The 25,533-nt window shown below is 54.3% G+C and overlaps 1 protein-coding gene across 1 annotated transcript; it reads left to right on the forward strand.

The window, feature by feature from the left end:
• Positions 1–3,068: 3,068 nt before the first annotated feature.
• Positions 3,069–25,533, forward strand: EXOC3L2 (exocyst complex component 3 like 2). Its single transcript, XM_070387534.1, has 12 exons — positions 3,069–3,217; positions 7,275–7,813; positions 10,730–11,363; positions 12,919–13,030; positions 14,131–14,232; positions 14,328–14,428; positions 14,628–14,738; positions 16,210–16,345; positions 19,160–19,282; positions 19,744–19,899; positions 20,664–20,785; positions 22,828–25,533. Exons 2-12 carry the CDS (start codon positions 7,291–7,293, stop codon positions 23,108–23,110), a joined length of 2,403 nt encoding a protein of 800 aa, XP_070243635.1. The 5' UTR covers positions 3,069–3,217; positions 7,275–7,290; the 3' UTR covers positions 23,111–25,533.

Genomic DNA, 25,533 nt, shown 5'->3' on the forward strand with positions numbered 1-25,533 from the left:
TAGCAGCCTGCTGGAGCCAACTCAGCAAGCTGGTCGTTGAAGTCTCAGGGATTTTGGAGCTGGTTGTTAAACGGTCATTATTAAAAATTAAATTATGCAAACATACAATTAAATAAATTATATTTAAAGCAAAGATAATAGTCACCACGTCCTAATTATTTCACGTTTGGTTCTTATGTGTGATCCTGAGGTTATTTACATCTATTGTATTCTGTTACACTGAAACTGCTATGTAAGGGGTGACTGCACATCTCTTTTCCCCCAAACGCTTTCAGTGACATCACCCTGGTAGCCTGGAATTAGCCATGGTGGGAATATTTACACCATGGAAATTGGCACATGCTACAAAGAAAGGCTTTCCGCCCTCACTCAGCTGGTTGTAATGTCTTGACCTGTATGTCAATGCTTGATACTATCAGCTACATCTACTCACAGAGGCTTCCTCTGTGCCAGACTCTGAGCGCTTCATCCTTTCTGCTACAGCATGAGATTGGATCATCATTGTCTCCCCCGCTTACAGAGGAAAAACCACATGCTGAAGTCCACACAGCTGGTAAGCAGCAGGGCTGAGATTTGAACACAAGCGTCACCAAACTCCACAAGGTAGGCCCTTGTCCACTATGGCTTCCTGTCTCTGGACAGTAAAAGTAGCAGCCTAGCTCTGTGACAAATTAATGAGACTATGTAAGGAAAGCAGTTCTTGCGCGAACAGATTAGAATTTCTTAAACGGGTGATATTATTATTATTCAACAAATGGAGGCTGAGGAGTCTCAGGGATGGTGGGAGGCAGAGAGGGAGGAGCTCAGAATGTTGTTCTGGAAGCTTTGAGATCCCAAGGGTTCTGCGGGATGAGGGGTGGGGTCTTGGGAATGGGATAGAGGCTGAATCCGCCCAATCCCTTCCCAGCCCTAGCGCTGACAGCTGCAGTTCTCCGAAACACCACACGAGGGCAGAAGATCACCTCCCTACACAGGTTGCCCACCACTCCAGGGCTCACCCTGGCTCCGTAGTTCCCAGTATAGTCCCCACCTCATTTCCCAGCTGGGGAAACTGAGGCTTAAAGAGGGGAGGGAGGCTGTGGCATGGATAACGTTAAAAAATTATGCTCATCAAAAGAAGCATACAAAAGACCATTTACTGTATAATTCCATTTATAAGAAATAGGCTTTCCAGGTGGCTCAGTTGTATAGGAATCTGTCTGCCAATCCAGGAGATGAGGGTTTGATCCCTGGGTTGAGAAGATTTCCTGGAGAAGGAAATGGCAACCCACTCTGGTATTCTTGCCTGGGAAATTCCATGGATAGAGGAGTCTGGAGGGCTACAGTCCATGAGGTTGTAAAGAGTTGGATACAACTTCACAACTAAACAACAATAAATTTATATGAAATATCCTGAACAGGTAAATCTTTAGTGACAGAAAGTAGAATCAGGGTTGCCAAAGGCTGGGGGGAGAGCGCAGTAAGGAACGACTGCTAACAGGTTTTAGGATTTAAGGATTTCTTTTTGGGGTGGTGAATTGGAATTAGATAGTGGGGATGGTTGCCACAACCTTGTGAATATACCAAAAACCATTGACATATGCTTTAAAAGGGTGAATTTTATGGCTTAAGAATTACAGCTCAATAAAAAATTAAGTTAAAATAGAGGGAGAGATCCAACAGTGTCCATGGCCCATAACAGATGCTTGGTTCCAGCCGGCCTGCCTTCTCATTATCATGGGTCCACACTGACTTGGGGAGGACAAAGCCTGTTTCTCCCCTTGCCCTCTTGGCCACCAAATCAGCCCTTCCCCGGGGCCCTCTGCTGACAAATCCAATCCTTGAATGGAGGCCTTCAGACCTTGGAATCTTAACCCCTGATGCACTTATCCCAACCTAATGAGCCCTCATTGGGGCTAGGGGAGAAGGAGTGATCCCTGAGCCCAGCTCCTGTCCCTAATGTCAACCCTACCTCATCCCAGCCCCAATCAAGCTGAGGCAAGTGATCATTCTCTCAGGCCAAACACCTGAGATACTAAACACCTGAGATACTATGCCTGGGAACCCAAAGGGCCACCTAAGCCTAAAACCCAGCCTTGAAAGTAACCCTAATCCTGCATCTGACTCCATTCAACCCCCAGCCCATTTCTAGCCCCAACCCATCTGCCGTCTTCATCCACAACTTCCTCCTTAGCACTGCTCTATCCCCACTGGTGCCTTCCGTTAACAGATCTTTCCTGAGCACCGACTATGCGCCAGGCGTGTATTTAGGGTTATCATGATGAACACGGTAAGCAAAATCTGCATAGAATTTACGTTTGATTGGGACAGTCAGAAAATCCACCAGGGAGACAGAGGGATTTGATCATTTCAGATTGTAGAAAGTGCTCTAAAGTGAAGTCGCTCAGTCATGCCCGACTCTTTGCGACCCCATGGACAGTAGCCTGCACCAAGCTTCTCCGTCCATGGGATTTTCAAGGCAAGAGTACTGGAGTGGGTTGCCATTTCCTTCTTCAGGGAATCTTTCCAACCCAGGGATCGAACCCAGGGATCGAACCCAGGTCTCTCACATTGTAGACAGACAATTTACCGTCTGAGCCACCAGGGAAGTCCAGAGCAATGTCTCCGAGGAGGGAGGAGAGTACAGGATGGGCAGAAGGGCTTTTGCTGGTCGGGAACCTCTCCTTGGAGGAAAGGACGCTGGAGCTGAGACCTGGGTAATAACGAGAAGGCAGGCATACGGAGACCTGGAGACATGGGCTTTTAGGCAGAGAGAACCACGGGAGCAAAGCCCTGCCCAGGGCCACCCCCTGAGGCCTCCAACCAGCCCCTGGTCCCAGCAGAACCTTCCTCCATGTCTTCACCCCAGAGCAGGAAACCCAGGAGAGAACTTCGGGGCCCACAGCCAGCATGGGGTGTCTCTGGGGGGTACCCAGGAGGGTGTTGTCACCTTGGGAGGTGTGAAGAGCAGACTGGGGGGGTTGCCAATTCCGGTCGGGGTGGATGAAGGTGGGGCCTGACCGCAGCCTTGTCCCTCTTCCCAGCCCAACACAGCCTGGCCTAAAAGGGCAGACAGATAACAAGTCCTTCCCGCCCCTGGCCCCAGAGAGGGAGGGGTTTCCTGACAGGAAATTGACCTCCTCTAACCCCCCCTCCTCAGATCCAAGCTCTTGGCAGTCCTGGCTGAAGGAGCCTTAACACAGGACAGCAGCCGGGACAGAGGGACGGTGACGAGGAGGTGAGTGTGCAAGAGGAGGGGAGTCACACGCCCCGCGCCTCTGAACTGGGTGCTGGACCAGAATTGGGGAGAGTGTGTGCCCTGAAGCCAGGAGAGGCTGGGGGCAAAGAGAAACTCTAGGGCCTGACCTGGTGGGGGGGGGCGTCAGCCAGCAAGAGGCTGGGGGGAGGGGGGGTCAGGAGGAGGAGGGTGCAGGGCACGCCATGGGGACTCTGCCGATCCAGGCTGCCAGGGAGTCAAGGAGAGCTTGGAAGCACCAAGGGAGCAGAGAGGCATGGTGTCATTGGGTCGGAAGCGCTCTGAGTTAGGTGGGAAGGCTGAGGCCAGAGAGGGATGGGCGGTCTGCTCCGCCCCCAAGAGATGGGGTCCCAGAGATGGGAGCGGTGACCAGGGTTGGGATGGAGATAGAGCAGGAGGCGGGATAAGGCTGGGATTGAAGATGTAGGTGAACCTGGAACAGGCCGGTCTGGTGACGGAGTTGTTTGCGGGCAGGGTCTGAACTGGGGTTGTGTAGGACACAGCTGGTCAGGGCAGCTCCCTGATCACAGGCATGGGACTGGAGGCAACAACTTCTGCAAACAGGCTGGCCGGCCTGCAAAACGTTCGGGGCATTGGGGAAAGGCTGGTAGCAAGGAAGAGGAGGAGGAGCCCAAAGAGGGAAGCTCTGGTGGCCAAGACATCCTGCGAGGGGCACAGAGGCTGGGGGGCTTGAGGGATCCCTCGGAAGTGAGTCAGGGGCCAGCACCCGGAGGCTGAAGAGGGGGCTGGAGGGGGCAGGATGTTGGAGTCAGGTTGCAGAGGTAGGTGCTGGAGCCAGGAAAGGGAAAGACGTCGGGGTCAGTTTTGGGAAAATGTTGCAGACAGGTCTGAGGATGTTGGAAATGATTTGGGGGGGAGGGGTCCCAGTTTAGGGGTGGATGTGGGAGCTGGCGTAGGAATGTCAAATCTCGTTTGGGTGAAAAAAGATCTAGTTTGAGTGGTGTTGACTTCTGCTGGAGGGAAAGCAAAGGCCCCTGTTTTGAGGGGGAGGTGGAGTTTTTTGCGGGGGAGGAATGATGGAGCCAGTTCTAGGAATGACAGAGCCATTTTGAAGATGAGGCCTGTGGAGCCCAGCTTGGAAGATGAAAGAGCATCAGTATGTGGGGTGTGTGCATGCGTGTGTGTGTGTGTGTGTGTGTGTGGAGGGGCTGGCACCAATTGCCCACAGCCACAGGGGTTCCAGGCAAGAGTTGCCATGGTGACTGCCTCCCGGGGGAATCGGGGACCATGGAGACTACAGAGAGGCTAGGATGGTGTTTTGAGGAACAGGAGGCTTGAGAGTCAATGGCTAAGGTCTAGAGGCTGAATTCAGGGAGTAAAGAAGTGGGGTCACCACCAGCAAAGGAGAGGCTTGTGCCCACAGCCCAGCCAACTCAGGGCCCCTTCAGCATCGGCTTCCTCCCAGTGCCCCCATGCAGCCCCACACCCAGTGCCCCCATGCAGCCCCACACCCAGTGCCCCATCTCGACTCTGGCCCTAGCCTGCTCCGACCCTGTCCCGGTTGAAAGCAGCCCATGTGTCTGTGGGAACCTCCAATGCCTCACACATTTTGTCATAGTTGCACAGTGGAATACAGCGTGTAGCGCTAATTAGAGCCACAGCGACAGGCACGGACAAATTTCACGTGGAAAATGTGGGGAAAGAAAAAAGCAAGTTGTAGGGGACGCATGTAGTAAGATAGTGTTTATAGAGAGTTTGAAACCACGCAAAACAATATGGTATTTCTGGGTACTAGTCTGGGTAGGCAAAGGGATGGCTTTCCTTGGGAGAGGGATCAGGGAGGGGTGTGGGCGGCTTCAGTGCATTTGCAACGCTTGAGTCTTAGTTCCCTGACCTGTGTCTAAGCTGTGCCCTTGGCGGTGAACGCGCAGAGTCCTAACCACTGGTGTGTGCTAAAGCACTTCAGTCGTGTCCAGCCCTTTGCGACCCCATGGACTGTAGCCTGTTAGGCTCCTCTGTCCATGGGATTCTCCAGGCATAATACTGGAGTGGATTGCCATGCCCTCCTCAGGGGGATCTTCCCAACCCAGGGGGATCTTCCCTGGGTATCCCAACTCGTTGTCAAGCGAGTTCTTTACCACTAGCACCACCTGGGCAGCCCCCTAACTACTGGATCACCAGGGAATGCTCTGCAATGTTTATTTCTTTAGAAAACAAAAACTGAACCCAAGAGACCATATATTTGCATTAGATGCAGCTAGGATCATAAGCACAAGGGTGTTTAGTAAATTTGTTTTCTATACTTTTCTGAATGTTTGGACTATTTCATTGTTTTCAAAAGTGCCCTTCCGGAACTTCCCCAGCGGTTCAGCGGTTAAGACTCTGCCTTCCAATGCAGGGGGTGTGGGTTCAATCCCTGGTTGGGGAATTGAGGTCCCACACATGGCCAAAAGTTAAAACAAAGGAAAAAGAGCCCTTCACAGCTCCCCAGTGCCCTCGGGAAAAAGCTCAGTCCCTTCTTTCTGACTTCTGAGGCCCTGCCTAGCCTGCTTCTTGCTGACCTGTCTGGTTTGACTTATCATTCTTCCTCCCCCACGAGAAATGAAGTCCTTGCCCCCTTCCTTCGTTTCCTGTTTGGCTCTCATGCATTCCCAGAGTGCCTGCCCTGGGAGCTGAGGACACAGTGGTGACCCAGACAGTCCTGACTCAGCCCTCTCGGGGCTCACAAATCCATCCCCAGACAGCGATGACCCAGAGTGGGAATATCAGGGAGGGGAGCACCTGATTCAGCCTGGGTATCCTGGAGAGCTTCCTGGAGGCGGCACCATCTGAGCTGGGTCCCAAAGCCTGAATGGACCATGGAGAACAGAGTTCCATGTAGAAGCAGATGTTGAAGCCCAGAGGAGCCTGGAGGAAAATGTGGGATAGTGCTGATGAAGGATACAGCTGGCCAGCCTGAATTTTGTCCTGAGGGCACTGGGGAGCCATGGAGGGGCTGCTGAGAGAAGGGGAGGGGCGGGTTTGAGCCCTAACAAGCCTCAAAGGTGCACTGGAGGACTAGGCTGGAGATCAGGGAGGAGGCTGAAGTAGAGAAGCAAGAGGGGGCTTGGACTAGGGTAGGAGCCATGAAGAGGGAGGAGACAGGGATGTAGGAGATGGAATGGGCCAGACTCTGGAAGCTTCCAGCCCCACGGGGCAGAGACTGGATCTGCCTTGGCCACTGCTGTGCCCTCAGTGCCTGTACAGGGCTGGACTGATACAAATACCTAATAAGTGTGTGTGTGTGTGTGTACATGTGTGCATGTACGTGTGTGTGTGGTAAAATCTATACAACATTAAATTTACCATATTAGCCATTTTAAAGTGTACAGTTCAGTGGCATCTCGTGTATTCAAAGGGGTGGTCAAACATCACCACAGATTCCAGAACATCTCCATCCCTCTAAGAGGAAACCCTGTACCCATTAAGTGGTCAGGCCCCAGTCCCTTTCTCCCAGTCACTGGCAACCACTAATCTTTCTGTCTCTATGGATTTGCTTGTTCTGGATCTTTCCCAGTAAAAGTTTGCTGGCGGAATGAGTTGGGTAGAGGTGACAGGAGTACTGACTGGATGGGGAGGAGACGAAGGTGCCCGAGAGTGTGAACAGGATGCCTGGGTGGATGGTGGGGTGCGGTCTGGGTCCCCATGTAGGAGGGGACCTTCCCCTCTCAGCCTGTTTGCTTCTGGAACAGGAGGGTCCCAGGGCAGGAGTGAGGCAGGGGAAGGATCTGAACACCAGTGCTCCAGGGAAAGAGCCCAGGATCTAGAATCAGACAGGCCTGGGTCTGGATCCCAGCTTTGTCCCTGAATCGCTATGGGATGTTAGGCTCTTATGAGCCTCAGTTTCCTCATCTGCAAAATGGGCATAGTGACAGTGCTCACCACAGGAGGTTGTGCAGATTCTGGGGGTATGTAAGTGCTCAGCCCAGTGCTTGGCACACATGCTTCAAAGTGCTGGGGACACAAAGGCTCTGTCATCAATGCCACCCATCACCAACAATACTGACCGATGGTCCATTTCCCCGCCTTCCGCCCCCAGGTCCTCTCCTGCCAAAATGCCCATCCTCAAGAGTCTAGGGGTGGCAGACTCTAAGGTGCCCCGGGCAGGGACACTGCCTCTGAGGTCCTCTCGGAACCCCTTTGAGGAAGTCTCAGGACTGGAAGAAGAGGAGGCTGCAGAGCTGGGGGCTCTGCCCAATGGAACATCATGTCGTCGTCGAGCCACCCTGGAGAAGCTGGCAGGCCTGTCCCCCTTCCGGCTGGGCAAAACCCCCGGCCGGCGAGCGGGCAGCCCCAGGGATGGGCAGCCTCGCTCTTTCCTGGGCCGGGTGCTGTCGCCAGGGATTCGCAGGAGCTCAGCAGACTTCGGCCTCCTGGCCAGGCTTCAGGGGAGCCGAGCCCAGGGCGACGAGGAGGCGGCTGGAGAGGCTGCACGGAGACTGGCCTTCCTGAGACTGGGGCGTGGGCCCAAGCCCCGGCGGGCATCACTGGCTGAGAGGGTGGTGCCCGCAGGTGAGGCGGCTCCCGAGCCCCCGCCCAAGGTCCCAGAGCCCCCAAAGGTGAAAGAGCCCTTGTCAGGTGAGTTGGGAGCCCTGGCTCAGACCTGAGAGAATCACAGTGTCTCTACCTGTGACATCATTGCCATTCACATCTCCAATTTCCATCTGCCCATCTCCATGGATAGGGCCAGCCTGTCCCTCCTGTGGTCCTGATCTCCATCGTCAAGCTCCAGCTTCAGCCTCATCTCCACCCCCAGCCCCAGTCTGTCCCTTTCTCCACCTGCCACCTTCAAACTTGCCCCGTGGTCCCATGACAATCAAATCAGCAACTCTGGTCTCATCTCCAATGCCCTCCCTGTCTCCAGTTTCAAACCTCTTTCCCTTACTCCCCTCAAATTCGGCCTCAATCCCATCTCCTTTCAAAGTATCTACATTTGACCTTGACCTTAAACCCCTCCCTAACCTCCACAGTCCATCCCATTCCCATCCTTAGCCCTGATTCTGGCCCCAAACTCCAACCCCCACCTCAACCTCCTCCTTCATCATCAATCTCTTCTTCCATCCCACTCTGAACCCCAGCCCTAACTCCACCCCAGTCCTAAACCCCCAGCCCCAGCCTCCACCTTCAACTTCATCCCTACTTCCACTTATACCCAAGTTTCATCTTCAAGCTCACCCCCATGCCTGATGTCTCCCTCCATCTCCCGGCTACATCCCCCCAAACCCATCACCACCTGGGTTAGTTTCCTGTTAGTACACAAACTGGCTGGCTTAAGACCACAGATGTTTATTCTCTTGCAGTTGAAAAGGTCTGAAATCAAGGTGTTGGCAGGGCCACGCCCACTCTGAGGCCTGCCTGGCCTCTGCCACCTGCTGGCACTCTGGCACTCCTGGGCGTTTCTGGCTTTGTCGCTGCATCCCTCCCGCCTTCCATCCTCCTGTGGCCTTCTCTATTTTCACCTCATCTCCTCTGTACCTGTCGGTCTTGGTGTCCGAATTTCCCTTCTTACAAAGATGACAGTCACACAGGATCAGGGCCCACCCTGTTATCCCATTTTAACTTGATGACCTCTGCAAATGACTTATTTCCAAATAAGATCCCATTCTGAGGTATTAAGGGTTAGGGCTTCACATATCTTTGTTTTTTTGTTTTTTTTTTGAGGTTGGGGGGACAAACACAATTCAAATCACAATGCCACTCTAGCTGTATCCTCAACCCCAGCTGTACCCCAAACCCCAATGTTTTCCTTGGTGCCTTTCTGGTTTCCAGTCACACTTATTCCAACTCTATCATCTGTCTCCACCCTGAGACACATCCACATGCTTATTCTCAACCCATCCCTTTTTCCAAATGCCATCTTTAACCTGAGAGCTATGTCCAACACCATGACAACTGCCAAGCGGTCCAGTCCCATGCCATGGCCCGTCCCTTTCCTCTCATCCCACCCTCAATCCCATCCCTGTGTGCAACTCTTTCCCCTCTTCCATCTCACTCCCACCCCCCAACCCCAGGTCTATCTCAGTGTCCCCCTTCAACCCCACTCCCTTCCCCAACTTCCTGGTTCGAGTGGCATTCCCAGCCCCCATTTTCAACCTTAACCCAAACTCATCCTCTCAGTCCCAATCCTAACCACCCACTTCCAGCCTCCAACTTCACTCTCTGCATTCCTAACCCCAGCTCACCTCCAGGCTTCTTCAAACTCACCTCCTTCTTTCCATCCTCACCATCGCCTCAAGTCATCCCCAGCCTCATCCCTACCCCGAAGCCCAGACGCCATCCTCAGCTCCTTCCCCACGCTCTTCAGATTGCAGCATCACCCTGGCTCTCATCCTGAACTCCCGCATCCCAACCCCCACCTTCACCCCATCCTCATCTCCAGCCCCAACCCCGACACTCCATCCCAACCCCAACCCTGTCCCAATCCCCACCTTCATCCAACCCCACCCCCGGCCCTGTCTCTATTCCCCGACCCCCACCCCTGGCCTCCCCCCATGGACAGCCCCTGCTGCCCCAGCACCGGAGTCCCCTTTCTTCATCCTCTGATGCCTTCCACATCCTGCATCAGAGGCTATTTCAGCCTGGCGCCCTAGGGACTGGGAGGGCACTGCAGGGAGGTGCAAAGCGGGTGAGTGGAGCCCCCGCCTTCTGGAAACGGATGGGCAGAAATAGCACTGGCCAGGAAATAGTTTCTCTGCCAGGGAGGAAGGGGAGTGGGGGGAGGTGTTGGGGGTAACCCTGGGCCACTGGGACCCTGCTTCTGCCTTCACTCAGAGGCCTCTCAGCCCCTCAGAGGACTCCCCTCTCCTGGGGGCGTGTGAAATCACCAGAGAGCCAGATCACCCCCACAGTTGTCTGCACCCCAAAAGCCCCACTTCCGGTCCTCACATCCTCCTCCCACCTCCAGGCCCCCATCTCTCCCCTCACCTGGACCTGACTGCCCTCCCTCAGCCTCTCCACTTTCTCTGATGCCTTTTTTAAAATCTTGACGCGCTTTTTCTATCCTATCCGGCCTCAGCTCCCCGACCCCTCCCCATATCCTAACCCACCCCCTGATACTCTCTTCCCAGCGCTGACCCCTTACCCCAAGCCCTAATCCTTTCCTTCTTCCTCAACCCCTACCCCCATCTTACTCTGACTCCCCCATCTTATCCTCTTCCTAGACACCCTCTAGTCTTTTGACCTCCTTCCCATATCCAGACCCCCTCTCCCATCACCAAACCCCCTCTTCCCTCCTCAACCCTCTCCTGTCTCCTTTTCCTGACTCTCTCATTCTCTCACCTTCATCCCCTCTCCCCCATCCTCCCCTCCCCAAGTCCTGACCCCTCTCCTCATTCTCTCCATTCTCCTCACCTTCCTCCCTTGACCTCCTCCTCCACCTCTGCCCCCACCCCCGCACCACCCCGAACCTTCTCCCCTTCGAGTCCCACCTTTTCCCATTCTTCGCCCCCTTCCGCCCCGTTTTCCAGCCCCTGATCGCCCGCTTTGCGCCCACAGTGTTGGAGATCCTGAGCTTGATCCAGCAGCGTGAGCTCGCGCGGGCCGACGAGCACATCTTGGAGCTAGAGGCCGAAGAGCTGGCGTCGTCGGGGGGCGGCGCGCCCGGGCCACCCAAGGCCGAGGGCGCGGGCGGCGGCCGCCGGGCGCGGGACGTGGCTCTGCTCTACGAGGCCCTGCAGCGCGAGATGTGGGCTCTGGTGCGCGAGACGCTGGCGGGCCCCGGGCTGGGCGCGGGCTCTGGTGCGGGCGCCGTGGCGCAGCTGGGCCAGGTGTTGGTGCAGGAGGAGGCGGCCGACGGGCGCCGGGGACCCGAGGCTGCCCGCAAGCTGCGCGCCCGCTGGGCCGAGGCGGTGGCTCGCGCGGCCCGGGAGCGCTTAGAGGCGGCGGCGCCCGGGGCGCCCGGGGGCCTGGCCGGGCAGCTGGAAGCGCTGCGGGGACGGCTGCTGGAGGACATGGGCGTCGTGCGGGGCCGCCTGGCGCCTTCCTACCCAGCCGGTCTGGGCGCCTTTGGCGTCTACCTGCGCGGCTACCACGGCGCGCTGGCCGAGTGGATGGGGGCCGCCGCCCGCCGGAGGCTGCCGCTGGCCGACCGCTACGCGCTGCTGCACTGGCACAACCAGGTGTACCCCAGGTGAGCTGGGGACCAGCGATCAGCTGCCCCGAAGTCGCGTAGAACGCCCCTCCCTCCACCCCGTCCAGTCCCGGCCTTTTCAGATCCTAAGGACCCTGGACTTTCGATCTTAGAACTTGAACATCTTTGACCCTTCCAGACTCAGCGCTGGTGACATTTACAGTCGGAGAATCTTATGGCTCAGCTCCATGCTAGAACTCAGCAACAGCAAGCCTCTGATCTTAGAACCTTAGCACCGGACACGAACCTTAGAATCCTCAACACTTGCACTCTTAGAATTTTAGCACTGCCCACCCTTCTAATCCGAGAATCTTAGCACCAGTGACCCTTGTCCTGCTGAAATCTGGGCACTGTTGACCCTTAGAATTCTAGAACCCATACAGCGCTCTAGCCTTCAACCCTAGGGCACTAGCACCGATGACTCTTCCAATCTTAGAACTTTAGAATTGATGACATTTTCAATTCTAGAACCTTGGTGCTGATGAGCCTTTTCAGTCCTATACCTTAGCTTTTTTTTTCTGGTCTGCCATGTAAAGCTTGTGGGATCTTAATTCCCTGACTAGGGACTGAACCCGCCCTCAGCAGTGAAAGCTGAGTCCTAACCACTAGACCACTAGGAAATTCACTATCCCCCTCTTTGGATCCTAGAACTTTGACACTGTTGATCCTTCACAGTTTTAGCCTCTTGAATTCTATAATCTTAGCACCTAGAACCCGAGTACCATTGACACCTCCAGTCCTAGAATTTTATAACCATCGAGGCTTTGGACCTTAAAACATTCCATCCTTGTGGCCAGAGGATGGAATACCATGATTAGCGATAACTGGGTCACTACGGACTCCAGGGAAAAGGGATCAGCCACACGCAAACCACGCACTGGAAGGAGAGGGAGTGGGTGGTTCCTCATCAAAATCAGGGTGCTGACACCAGAAGAATAGTAAGGCAACAGTTACCCCAACCCACATCCCATTTGGGAATATCTGTTCATGGCACTCACGTGCCGACTGTCAGAGGGGGAGGCAGAATAGGGAGCCTAGGATGTGAGATGTTAAGTCTGACTTTCAGGGAAATGGGGCTTCTGGCTGAGGGGATGCCATGAGCCAAAGGCTGGTGTGTGTGGGGGTAGTGGGTGTGGTGAGAGTGATGGCATGGCACAGGCCGGAGCACGCAGAAGGGCAGAAGCCAGTGGTGAGGGCTGATGGGGGAGGCCTACCAGGCGAGGCGAGGCCGCAGGGACTAGGGGCGGAGGTGGAAGGGAGCTGTCCTGTGAACCTCTGGTGGGTGAGACCTTGCGTGCCAGATCATCACGTCTGGACTTGATCCCTCCAAGTCTTGTCCGGACACCATCCATCAGGGAGCTGACTCAGAGAGCTGGAGCCAAGGGAGCAACAATTCCAGAGACTTCCTTTGAGGGATGAGCAAAGCTGGCCCCAAGGGAGGAAGGGAGTGGCTCAGGTCACAAACACAGAGAGCATGAAGGGGTGAGTGTGGGGAGGGGTTCAGTTGTCCAGCCCCAGCTCTCACAGACCCCCTGCCTCTTTCCCCCACCCCTAGAGAGGTCCTGGGTCTGGTGGACATGGTTGCTCTGGAGAACGGGGAGCTGGGGCCCCTTCTGTCACCCGGCACCCTTCGTGGCTTGGAGGATGAATGTGTCACAGACGTGAAGGTACCCAGAACTTGGCATTGGTGATCAGGAAGCGGGAGGCACTCTGCAGAGGTGGGTGGGGGTTACACTGGGCTTGGGGGGCCTCTCCCCTCCCCCTTTCCCTATTTCCATCTCCCTTTTCCCTTTATGGACTTCTGAGTTTTGTCCAAAAGAGAGAAATGTAAGCCCATACTGATGAATTCTGTCTCATGTTCAGTGTATCTCAAGCACCCAGCGGGGCATAGGGACACTCGGTAAAGGTTCAATATATTCGGACACTTCAAATCTTACAGCAAGACAGAGTCGGTCACAGGACCTCAGCTCACAGACCCAAGGACTCACAGAAAGAGGGCATCGAAACATCTTTGCAGGATTCATGTTGATGTATGACAAAACCAATACAATATTGTAAAGTAATTAGCCTCCAATTAAAATAAGTAAATTTATATTAAAAAAAATCTTTGCTTATAAGCAGGGCTGATAGTAAATAAACATGCTTAATGATTGGCCGGGCATAGTTACCACTAAGCAGAATGGCCCTGCTGTAAACACCCATCCCAGCCACAGCTGTGTTTCTGGTCTAAAAGCCAGTCCTGCCTCAGCCACAGAAATCAGAATCTTTGCAATTCTAATTCTAGTTGCAATTCTGATTCTAATCAGTTCGATTCTAAACTTGAAGCTTTGAAGTTTAGACTCGAACAAGTCTAGATTCTCAGACTCACTGAACTGAAGACAGGGCAGGACTAGAGAATCAGAGATGTGTAAACCTGAGAACCTCAGATTCTTGGAATTCTTGACTCTCAGAATTTGGAAACCCTGAGCGAACTGTTTTGTAGAACCTGAGAGCAGGGCCTTAGAATCATCAGATAATGAGAGAATAAACCCTCAAGCCCTCTGGCCATTAGATGGAGGTGCCTTAAAACCACAGACTCTTAATATCAGGCGCCAAATTGTAGGCTTAGGAATGGAAAGGGCTGGGGCAGTTTTCTGGGCCAGTCCCTCTCTCCGGTGTTGCCTTGATGAGCTCACAGGTAGACTCCAGACCTGCTGGGGCCTAAGGTATGGGGATTGTGGTGGGAGAGGCTCCCGGGGTTCTGACCCCTGCCTCTGCCCTCCTCCAGGCTCAGACGCGGGCAGCCCTGCTTCGAGTGCTGCAGGAGGACGGGGAGCACTGGGGGAGCACGGAGGACTGGTCCAGCAACCTGGCCCAGGACGTGTGTGAGGTACAGGGCAGGGAAGAGGAGGGAGAATCAGCCGGGGTGGGCAACTGGGACCTGGCTCCCTCCTCACCCCCTCCTCACCCCCCTGGACCATGCAGCTGCTGGAAGAACATACAGAGCGAGCGCCCCGCATCAGCCAGGAGTTCGGGGAGCGCATGGCCCACTGCTGCCTAGGAGGGCTGGCAGAGTTCCTGCAGAGGTACGGAGGACTGGGGATGGGGGGTGGGCATCTGGACCCGGGATCCAACAGAGAGAGGACAGATGAAAGTGAATCAAGTCAAGATGGGCAGGGGCACCTCTGTAGGCCTCACAGGTTTTGCAGGCTGACTGCCCAGCCAGGGACCCTTATCCTGCGGTGCTTCCATCTGTCTGCCATTTCCGCTTTCTCCTCCCACCAGCTTCCAGCAGCGCGTTGAGCGATTCCATGAGAACCCAGGAGTCCGCGAGCTGCCACCCGACACCTACATCAGCAGGACCATCTCCCTGGTCAACTGTGGGCCCCCTCTGAGGTGAGAGCATCCACCGGGTATGGGGGAGATGCCAGTCCAGGGTGACAAGCTCAACTGGGGTGCCTGGATCCTGGGTGGGGACTGCACACCTGGCCCCGAGAGGCATACACAGGGGACCTGAGAATCCTAAAACCTGGGAGTCCTAGAAAGAACCACAGCATCACTAGATTATAGAGTAATGAAAACCTGGGGGTGTTGGAATTATAGGAACCTAGAAGCCAGACTCTAGGAATTATATTTTTTTTTAATGCTTTTATCTTACTTGATAGTTGATTTACAATGTTGTGTTAATTTCTGCTGTACAGCAAAGTGATTCAATTATATTACTTCCTTTTTTATTGACTTATTTTTAACTGAGTTTTTTAAATCGGGAATGCATTCAAGATACAATAGGGCATACAATGAAAAGCTTCCCTCCGTTGCTCCTCTGGTCCAGTTATTACTAACGTCTCCCATATCTTTGCAGGGTTATTTGATACATTTTCCAGGAAATATGTGTAAATAAGTGTACATATGCAGAGGCACGCTTCATGCATATGCAGAGATGTGCATGCATATGCATATTTCATACATACACAAGTAAATATATTACTATGTACATACATATTATTTCTTCCCTTAAAAAAACAGAAATACAGGGACTTCCCTGGCAGTTAAGACTCTGTGCTTCCAATGCAGGGGGTGAAATGTCTATCCCTGGTGGGGAACTAAGATCCCACATGCACATGCCTTGCATCATAGCCAAAAAAAAGGGGGGATGACTCCCCCCAGAACACAGATGGTAGAATATTGAACACACTCTGTCCTTCTCCCTTTTACACCTTGGCGGTCTTTCTGTGAGCACCTGAGGAGTTCCCACATTCCTCTTTCGTATCTGAACTGTTGTCCACTGTCTGGACCTGCCATCATTCATTTAATCTGTCCGCAGTGGGTGGACAGTGGCCTCCACTCTTTTGTAGAGAAACACCTGGCACAAGTGTGGGGACTCAGGGATATGTTCTCAGAAGGGGGTCTGCTGGAATTTGAGCAGAAAGTGCCAAGTGCCCTCCAAACCAGGTTATTCTCCTTTCAGTGATGGAGATGGTCATCAGTTGTTACAATGACAGAAAATGAGAAAGGTAGAATTTTAGAATTATAGTCCTTTAGAATCACAGACTTTTAGGATGGAGGTATCCCCACTCTCACCCAGAAAGCACCAAGAGAAACAGACCCAGAGAGACCGCTTCTCTCCACTACATCCCCCTAGACTCCCAGACAGTCCACAGAGCCCCCGCAAATCCCCAACCCTCCAGACATCGCCTGATATTTCTCACCCCAGGCCCTCCCCAGAGCCCCTGACTTCCGCCAGCTCCCCCCTCTGACCTGTCACCCCTGCGACGCACAAAATAGGGTCCATCTAAGGGGAGACAGGTCCAGACAGTTGGGCTGAGATGTTTGGGTCCATGACTTTTGGTTCCATGGATCCCTGCAGGGCTCTGGCGGAGCGCCTGGCCCGAGTGGGGCCCCCTGAGAGTGAGCCAGCCCGGGAAGCGGCCGCCAGCGCTCTGGACCGTGTGATCCGACTCTGCCACCGCATCCTGACCGACCTGCTGTTCCAGGAGCTGCAGGTGAGAGGCGGTGGGCTCGGGTGGGGCCAGGGTTAGGGGGCGCCCCCACCTCATCCTGCAGCTCCTTCAGCCCATGACTCAGTGTTCGGGAAGCAGAGGGGTGGGGTGGGGTAACGGCTGTATCTGGGTGGTTTAGGGGGGTAGGGGGTGCAGGAAGGAAGAGGTAGGAGGACATGGTCGGGGGAGGATAGCCATCAGCAGGAAGGGGCCTTGGGGACTGGGTGGAGCTCCTCCTCACTGAGGTCCCCCAAATCCCTGCCCAGCCTCTCCTAGTCCCAAGAGCCCCATTTACTCATCTCTGGGCTCCTGCACATGCGCAGAGGGGACAAGGTTCAGAAGGAGTCGGGGGCTGGTGGGAACACGGGGGAACAGAACTGAGCGTTGTGCGTGTGTCTGGTTGCAATCTGCGCTCAGTCCACGCTGTGTATCAGGTTGTGTCCCACCTCTGCTCAGAACCCCCCATGGCTCCCAGCTCACTCTGGGCAAAACCCAAGGTCCTCGCTGTGGCCCCCCAAGGGCCTGGATGGTCTGCCCTTTTCCTCTCCGACCTCATCTTCTCCCGCTTCCCTCCTTGCTTCTTCCACTCCAGCCACACTCCCCGCCAGCTGCTCCTTAACGTGTCAGACACATTCCGACTTCAGTATCTTTGCACCTGCTGGAACCTCTGCCTGGACTTCTCTTCCCTCAGTAGCCCCAGAGCTCCCTCTCTCACCTCTTGCAAGTTTTGGCTCAAATGTCACCTTCTCAGAAGGACCTCCTCTGACTGTCCTATTTAAAATAGAAGCCCCCTGAGACTCCCCCTCCACCCCCCAGGCTCTGTTTGTCTCCAAAGCACTTATCACTACCTGCCATGCTATATCCTTTCCTTTTTTTTTTTCCAATCTGTCTCCTCCCATTGGAATGTTAGCTTCTCAAGGGCAAGGATTTGTTGGAATGCTTCTAAAATAACTTTGTTGTAATGGAAAATTTCAAACATACACAAAAGTCAGCAGAATGACCTCCCATGGACCAGCTCCAGCAAGTATCAGCTCCACCTCTCCCCCACCTCTCCTGCCCACTGGTTTCTTTTAAAGCTACATCCTTGACATCCTGTCATCATCCATCAGTACTTTAACCTGTATCTCCAAAAAGATAAGGAACCTGGCCTTTTAAAAAAAACATAATTCACTGCCACTCTCCTACCTAACAAATGGAACAATCAGTCCTTAATATCATCACATATCACATCAGAATTCAGATTCCCCCCAAAGGCTTACAATGATCACACGCTTGGAGTTTTGTTTATCTCATTTTGCGCTGTGTCCCCAGGAGTTCTCTGATGTGTTCCCAGTGATCAACACAGGGCTGGGCCATGCAGGAAAGGTTCAGAGAATGTTTGTTGAATGACTAAATGGACAAGTATGGGAATGAAAGTAAGTGAGTGCGGTGGGGGAATTAGGTACAGTCTTTATTCCAGGCCTGGCAGTACCCCTTCCAGGTATGGGGTCTTGGGCAAATGGCTTTCCCTTTGGGGTCGCTGTTTGCTCATCTGGAAAATGAGCACAGCCTTCTCAGATGGCTGTGAGGAAGCAATGGGCTTGCGGCCATAAAGTGTTTAGCTCTCGGGTACTGATCATTGTGATCTTCGTAAATGTACAGAGTTCATAGCAACAACAACACTTCCTGAGTCGAGTGCTGTACTAAGAGAGACGGCTCGTTTGATTCACACCTGCTTTCTAACAAAAGCCCACATTTTTGGAGGATCAGAAAATGGCTACTGTGGGATGAGAAAGCAGGAAGGGGGTGCAGGGCCGAATGGGATTGGATCCTGCTTCGGGCCCCCATGGACACCAACCTCAAGGGTGTCTGGGGGCCTCCTGCTCCCAGTGTCCACCCAACAGCAGCATCTCCCCTTGCTCCTCCCAGCCTCCATCTCAGGGACAGACCCACTCCCCATCCCACCTCCAGGATCCAGATGCCTCCTGCCCCTCCCCCGACAGGGGACCACCCACTACATCCTATGCATCTGTACCTGTATTCTCCTTGCCTCCTCCTCATCCCTTCCCCCTCCTTCCAGACCCCCCATTTCTGCCTCAGTCTTGCCCCCTCCCAGTCATCTCGGTGAAGCACAGAGCTGATCTGCTCCCTCTCCTGCTCAGAACCTTCCATGGCTCCCCAGTACCCTCAGGAGAAATCTGGAGATCCTCACACAGCCTGGGAGGCTTGTGTGTTCTGCGCCGTTCACCTGACCAGCCCCATCTGTCCACTGGGCAGTCATACATGACCTTCCCCCTCCTTGCTAACCCTAACTCCTTTCCCTGCTTAGATTGGCCCTTAGCTTGGTTTAACACTCTGCTGCCTCTTAAGTAATTATTTTTGAACAAAGGTCTCCCATTTTCACTTTGCATTGGGCCTGTGAATTATCTAGATGGTTTTGCCAGCCACACTGACCTTTCTGGCCCTCTGACCTGCAGGCCCATCTGAAATCTGAATCTTCTTCACACTGGCTTTCCCCTGGATTCAGCCACCCCCTCTCCCACTCCTCACTTGGGTAACAGTGACCATCTTCTGGGCCTTCCTCCAGGAAGCCCTCCTGTAGTCTCTATGCTGACTCAGCCATTCCCCTCTGGACTTCCTAACCCCCTGGGAGTGGGTCCGTCTCCCCTTCTGGACTGTGAGCCCCCAGGGAGGCAGGGCTGGACTGTCTCTGGCACTGCTGTGTCCCCAGCACTGTGCCAGGAGCAGAGTTGGGGGAACAAATATTGAATTGCTAAGTGAAGAAAGAGTGTGGAAAGGAGGCGAGCCTCGAACCTCTGCCCACTCTGTCCCACCCAGCCGCACTTTAGCAAGCTGATGCGCAGGAAGTGGCTGAGCAGCTCGGAGGCCCTGGACGGCATCGTGGGCACGCTGGGCGCTAAGGCCCTGGCGCTGCGCAGAATGCAGGATGAGCCTTACCAGGTGCGTCTGCTTGGGCGGGGGAGGGGTGCGGGGTGGAACCCGGGCGGCCGTGGGGCGAGGGCGGAGGGGAGCCAGAGTGCTCGGCTGGGAGAGACCTCCTCTAGGTGGGGAGCAACTCTATCAGGGAGCGATAGGTGGCGCTCAATCTGGGGTCTGCGCAGAGGGTGCCCACGGGTATCGGGGTGTAGCGGGGGAGGGGGTTGCCGGCAGGGTTGGGGCCTCTGGGAGGTGGAGCTCCGGAGAAAGCCGGAGAGGGCTGGGATGGGGCATCCTTTGGGGGCCGGTCCCTCGGGCTGATTAGGGAGCAGGTCGGGTTCCCCATAAGGAGTCAGGAGGACTGCCTGGGGACTGGGGGCGGGGAGGGGTTCCCGTTGGGTACCCGGAGGGGCGCGGGCGGGTGGGAAACGGGGAGAGAGGGTCATCGACGGCTCACAGCCCCTCGCGGCTTCCCCGGTCCCCAGGCGCTGGTGGCCGAGCTGCACCGGCGGGCGCTCGTCGAGTACGTGCGGCCCCTGTTCCGCGGGCGCCTGCGCTGTGGCTCCGCGCGGACCCGCAGCCGCGTGGCCGGAAGGCTCCGGGAGGACGCCGCGCAGCTGGAGAGGCTGTTCCGACGGCTGGTCAGTGCGGTCAGAGGGCGGGGGGGCTCCAAAACCAGGAAAACCGGGACTCGATAGCCGGGGGCGGGGGCTTAGAATGGGACCCTCACCCAACTTGTACCCAACTGTAACACTCTGATCTCTGCTCTCTAGAGGCGGGTAAAAAGTGGGCTTTCTCCCGGCGGCGAGAGCTCAGTCTGGGCTCAAATGAGAAAAAATGGTTCCTATGCGTTGTTGTGGCGATTCGATCAGTCAAAGGGGCTTAGGACCTGGAATCCTGAACTCTAGCTATTATTACGAGCACAGAGAGTCGCTAAATGCAACAGAAACTCAGAACTTGAGCGCTCCCAAATCCAAGCATTTAAAATCAGCAAATCTTATTTGTACCCAGTTATAATCATCAAGACCGGAAGAGTCTCACTCAGACTATCCCGGGAGTTTCTAACCTAGAGTCCTTGGAATTTTCTTGTTAATTTGTGGGGAGATAACTGTAGATTCACATGTGTTTATAAGAAAGAGCGCGGAGAGAGATCTCTGGCATGCTTTGTCCAGTTTCCCCAGTGGTAACATTTTGTCCCTGAGCCCCAAATTATCTACAAACAGTAGATTATATTACGGATTTTCCTTCAAATTTCCAAAGTTTCCAGATAATCTCTGACTACAGCCCGCCCTCTGCCTGGTTTTACCTACGAGAAAACGGCGGGGCCTCGGGAGAGGGTGGTTTCAAGGGGGTAAGCGTTGACTGGGGGCGAGGGTGTGAGCCCGGGGTCCTCTCTTAACTGCAGGAGTCCCAGGCCTCGTGGCTGGACGCCGTGGTGCCCCGTTTGGCCGAAGTTCTCCGCCTGGAAGATACGCCGAGCATCCAGATGGAGGTGGGGGTGCTGGTGCGGGACTACCCGGACATCAGGTGAGATCCCCACCCCCCACGGCCGCCCGGTCCCTTTCTGCCGCCGGCAGGGCCGAGGTCTCCCGCGAGCCCTGGCATATCCGTCCGTGCGTTTCCTGCCTCCTGGGCGAGGGAGGGAGGCGGCGAGCGTGTCTGACGGCCGTTTCCTGCTGGAAACCAGGGCATTATTAATACGATTTCCCTCCTTCTGCCGCCGCCGTCGCTGCCGCCGCCGCCACCAGGGCTCACAAACAAACAAGCAGTCACAGGAAGCCCGGGGCAGGGCGGGCGCGGGGCCGCCCGGCCGGCAGGAAGGGCCGGCCCATCAGGGGAGCCGCGGGGGACTCGGGGACACGCAGGGGCGCACGGGCGCACACGCACTGGGATAGTGGCAGGGGCCGTTCAGGTCCTGATGGACTCTTTGTGATCCTGTCTGAGCCTCAGTCTCCTCTGATCCATGGGGACAATAGTTCTCTTTTCATGATTAGCGGGGGATGATTTACCATCATCCGTGGTAACAGCAGTAACAACACCAGTTCTTGCTTATTGAGTCCTTAGGTCAGACCTAAAACAGCGGCGCACACACCCACTCTATAAGTAAGAGTTATTTTAGAATGAAAGCTATTTTAGAGACTCTTTGCAGGTAAAAGGCAAGCACTGTTCTGACAGCTTAGCACCATCCAAGGCAGGCAGAGGTTAACTAGCTGACCCCAAATGTCACAGCTAGCCAGCAGCAAAGTCTGGACTTGAACCCAGGCAGTAGGCTCTAAAGCTGGTACTCCTGACCACCACACAACACCGCCACTTGCATAAGGTGGTGTTGGGAGTAGTCCTACAGCATTGGTCGGGCAGACAGACATTCTGTATTCAGAGAGACACACCCCACAGGACCCCGGAGTGCCGCATCAGCTGGGTTTAGGGTCAGGACTTGGGGCTGAAGGTAAGGACTCTGGAACTGATTCAGGATGGATAGTTCTGGTTGTGAGGTGTGGGAAAGCACAACATCTCAGAGTTGCATGGCAGTAGGGGTCCCAGCACTCCTGCTGGGCTGGGGTTTCTGAACTTGAATCTGAACTTGGATATACAGCCCACCAGCTGCATATTAGACTAGTGTTTGGGAGCTATGGGGATTTCGAATTTGGAATGTGATCAGGTGAAGATGCTGAGCTGGATTGAAGGGAGTGGTAAAGACCCCAGAACCTTATTTGAAATGAAAGTTCTGGAAATGAATGTTGGGTGCAGGATATTGAATTGAAATATGGTGACTCTGGAATTGAGTTTTGGATCCGGGATCTGGAGCTGAGATCGGGAAAAGGCAAGGTTCCGATGTGTTGCACTTAGGGGCGAGGGTTGTGGAATAGAGTTAATTTTGAGCAGAGTTTCTGGTGGGAGTAAGGGTCCCCAAGGTGAATTTTGGGTTCTGGGGGAGAATTTTGCTTGATAACAATGCCAGGAATGGGCTAGTGGTGAAGGGAGTGTTCTGAGGTTGAATTTGGACGACAGTCCAAACAGCAGTGGTGGAGAATATTCTAGACTGGGTGTTGGGATGAGGTAAAGGTTAGGATAGGGATGGGGGTGAGCACTTCCAGGCTAGATCTGAGTGATAATGTGGAGCCGTGTGAGATCAAAGTGAAGATGAAGTTAAGGGTTGCTACAGAGTCCAGAGCTGAAACAGGCGTGAGAGTAGCAGAATGGTCATTCAGGAGTGGTCTGAACTCCTGAAGGGGTGAAGATGGCAGGTTATTTTAATCAAGAGCTGAGATGGGATGGAGAGGAAGATTCTTGTGCTGGTTTTGGAGGTGAGGGTTCTGGAATCCACTGTGAGTAGGGGGATTTGGACTGGTTGGGAGGGAAGTTCTGGAGGGGGGCTGGTGGGATCTAGGGAGGCTGGTGGGAAGGGAGGATCTGGGGGGAACGGATATGGAGGAGGGATATGGAGAGAGCAAAGGGGCTCCAGAGCTGAGACAAGTTCTGGAAGAGACAGCTGGGGGGCGTGGGTGTCCCAGGTGGGCTGGGAGTGTATCTGGAGGCCCCCATGCACCTGTCCCCTCCTCCGCCCCCAGGCAGAAGCACGTGGCAACACTCCTTGACATCCGTGGTCTGCGCCACACGGCCGCCCGCCAGGAGATCCTGGCGGTGACCCGGGACCTGGAACTCTGCGAGGTGGCAGCCCTGTCCCCGCCTCGGGACCGTGCCTTCTTCGCAGACATACCCGTGCCCCGGCCGCCTATCTGCCTCAGCCTCCCTCTTTTCCTGGGCCGCCTCACCCTCTCCCGGCTGGCCTGCCTGCCCTGGCCTAGGCCTCCGGCTCCGTCTCCATTACGGCGGCCCCAGGCCCGACGCTGAGACTCTCCCAACCCCACCTCAGTGCCCCCCATCTTTGCTGCTGACAGACCATCCTCCCTCACCCCAACTCGACTCCCAGCCTGGCACCACAGACCCTTGGGCTGGCAAGATCCTTAGCAGTCTTCTCCCCTACCCCCAAACTCCCTGTTCCGAGGAGAAACCAGCTAGAAGGAGCAAGGACTTTCCCAAGGCCATGAAGCCCGTTCCCAGCACCAGCTCCCCAGCCCAGCGTGGGGTGGGTGGCGTTTTGGAAGGCTGTACACAAATATCCCAGGCCCCCCCTTTCCCCTCACCTCAAGGTCTGGCCTCAATCCAATGTATTAAGGAACGTACGATACTTAGAATAAAGAGGTTTCTATTTAACACAAGGAAGGGCTGAGTCCCCAGTGTGTGGGGGGAGGAAGGACCGGGGCAGGGCCCAGGGCCAAGGGCTTCTCACACACCCAAGGCCGGGCTAGGGTCCAACTCCTGGGCAGAGCAGTGGAGTCCGCGGGAGGCCCTGCAGGACGGGAGCAGCCCTGCTGCCCCATTTACACGAAGTCCCTGAGGCTGCATGACTCTACGGCAGGCCCTCGGCCTCTCTGGGCCAGCGACCCTCATTTTGTCCATCCCCAAGTGCCTTCTCTCCTGGGCCCAGTGGTTCCACCTTGGCACACCCCCTTCCCCCATCCTCAGGCGGGAAGCTGTATCAAGAGAGGAAGGAGGTTGGGGGCAGGGCTGGCGGCATCCAGGGCGCCCTCCTGGGTTGACGCAGGAAAATCGCAGGGTGGGAAAAATTCCAGCCTCTCACCCCCAGCCCTGCCGGATCCTAGTCCCCACGGAGACCTTGAGGTCACCTCCTTGCTGACCCCTGCCCCTCCGGCCCAGTTGGACAGGCTGTGATGGATGCTTCCTGGCATGGCTTTTTTTTTTTTTCTTTCTGCAAAGTCGGAAGGAGGAGGCAGCCAGGGGTCAGAGTGGAGGCTGGGGTTGGAACCTCACACACATTTGAACTCACGTTTGACGTCTGACGGTCTCTTGGAGCCCCAGGGCTGTGTGATGCCAGGCAGGAAGCTGACCCTCTCTGGGCTGCAGTTCCTGTCCCTCTCTGAGGAACTGCTTAACCTCTCTTTGCCCAGGACAAGGTGAGATGTCCAGAGGATACATGCCCCTCACTTCACATCCTCAAGTGACACTTTCAGTGTCACAGATATACAAGTGGGGAGTTGAGGAACGAACCGGCTGCAGTTTGTGGGCATTTAATGAAAGATGTATTCATCTCAGTTTGGCAGGATTCTTTTTCGAGATTTTGGTGCCCCACTGTAAAATGGCTGTATTGAAATAGAATTTACACAGCAGAGAATTCATCCATTTAAAGTGCACAGTTCAGGGCAGTCACCTCTGCAGTCAATCTTGGAACCACTTCATCCCCCTTAAGAAACCCTGCACCCCTTTAACCGTCAACCCAACCCCTCTATCCCTCTCAGGCCCTGGTCACCACTGGGCTCCTTTTTCTCTCTGGAGATCTGCCTGTTTGGAACGTTTCTGTGTAAATGGGATCACAGAACATGGGGTCTTTGTGTGTGTGTATATGTGTGTATGGGTGTTCAGAACACAACGTGAGATCTACCCACTTCACACTTTCCTCAGTGCACAATACAATGCTGTCAACTATTGTCACACGCTGAACAGCAGGTCTTTGAACTCTAACTGTGTGCTCCTTAAACAACTCTCCCCCACCTCCCCATCCCATCTGTTCTCTTCTTCGATGACTCTGAGCTATTTTAATTTTTATTATTTCCCATTGAAGAGTATGTTGACTTACAGTGTTGTGGTAGTTTCTGCTGCACAGCAAAGTGATTCAGTTACACCTATCTGTATACATAGTCTTTTCATATTTCCCATTATGGTTTGTTATAGGATGTTAAATATAGTTCCCTCTGCTATATGGTAGGACCTTGTTGCTTCCCTGTTTTATTATGTAGTCATTTGTATCTACTACCCCCAAACTCCCAGTCTGTCCCTCCCCCACCCCCCGAGTTTGAGTGTTCTGGATACCTCATGTAAGTGGAATCATGCAGAATTTGTCCTTTTTTGACTGGCTTATTTCACTTCACATCATGACTGTCACAAATGGAAGGATTTCTTTGTTAAGGCTGAATAATATTCTACTGTATGGCTTTATAGCATTTTCTTTATCCATTCATCTGCTGCTGGACATTTGAGTTGTTTCCATATCTTGGCTACTGTGAATAAAGAAGTGATTTTTTGTCTTCTTTCACTTCGCAAAGTGTTTTCAGGATCCGTCATGTTGTAGCACGTGTCAGTACATCATTTCTTTTCATTGTCAGATAACGTCTCACTGTATGGCTGTACCACATTGTATTTATCCATGTATCAGCTGATGGACAGACTTCTCAGGTGGCGCTAGGGGTAAAGAAGTC

This window comes from Bos mutus, chromosome 18 (assembly GCF_027580195.1).
Source record: "Bos mutus isolate GX-2022 chromosome 18, NWIPB_WYAK_1.1, whole genome shotgun sequence".
NCBI classification, from domain to species: domain Eukaryota; kingdom Metazoa; phylum Chordata; class Mammalia; order Artiodactyla; family Bovidae; genus Bos; species Bos mutus.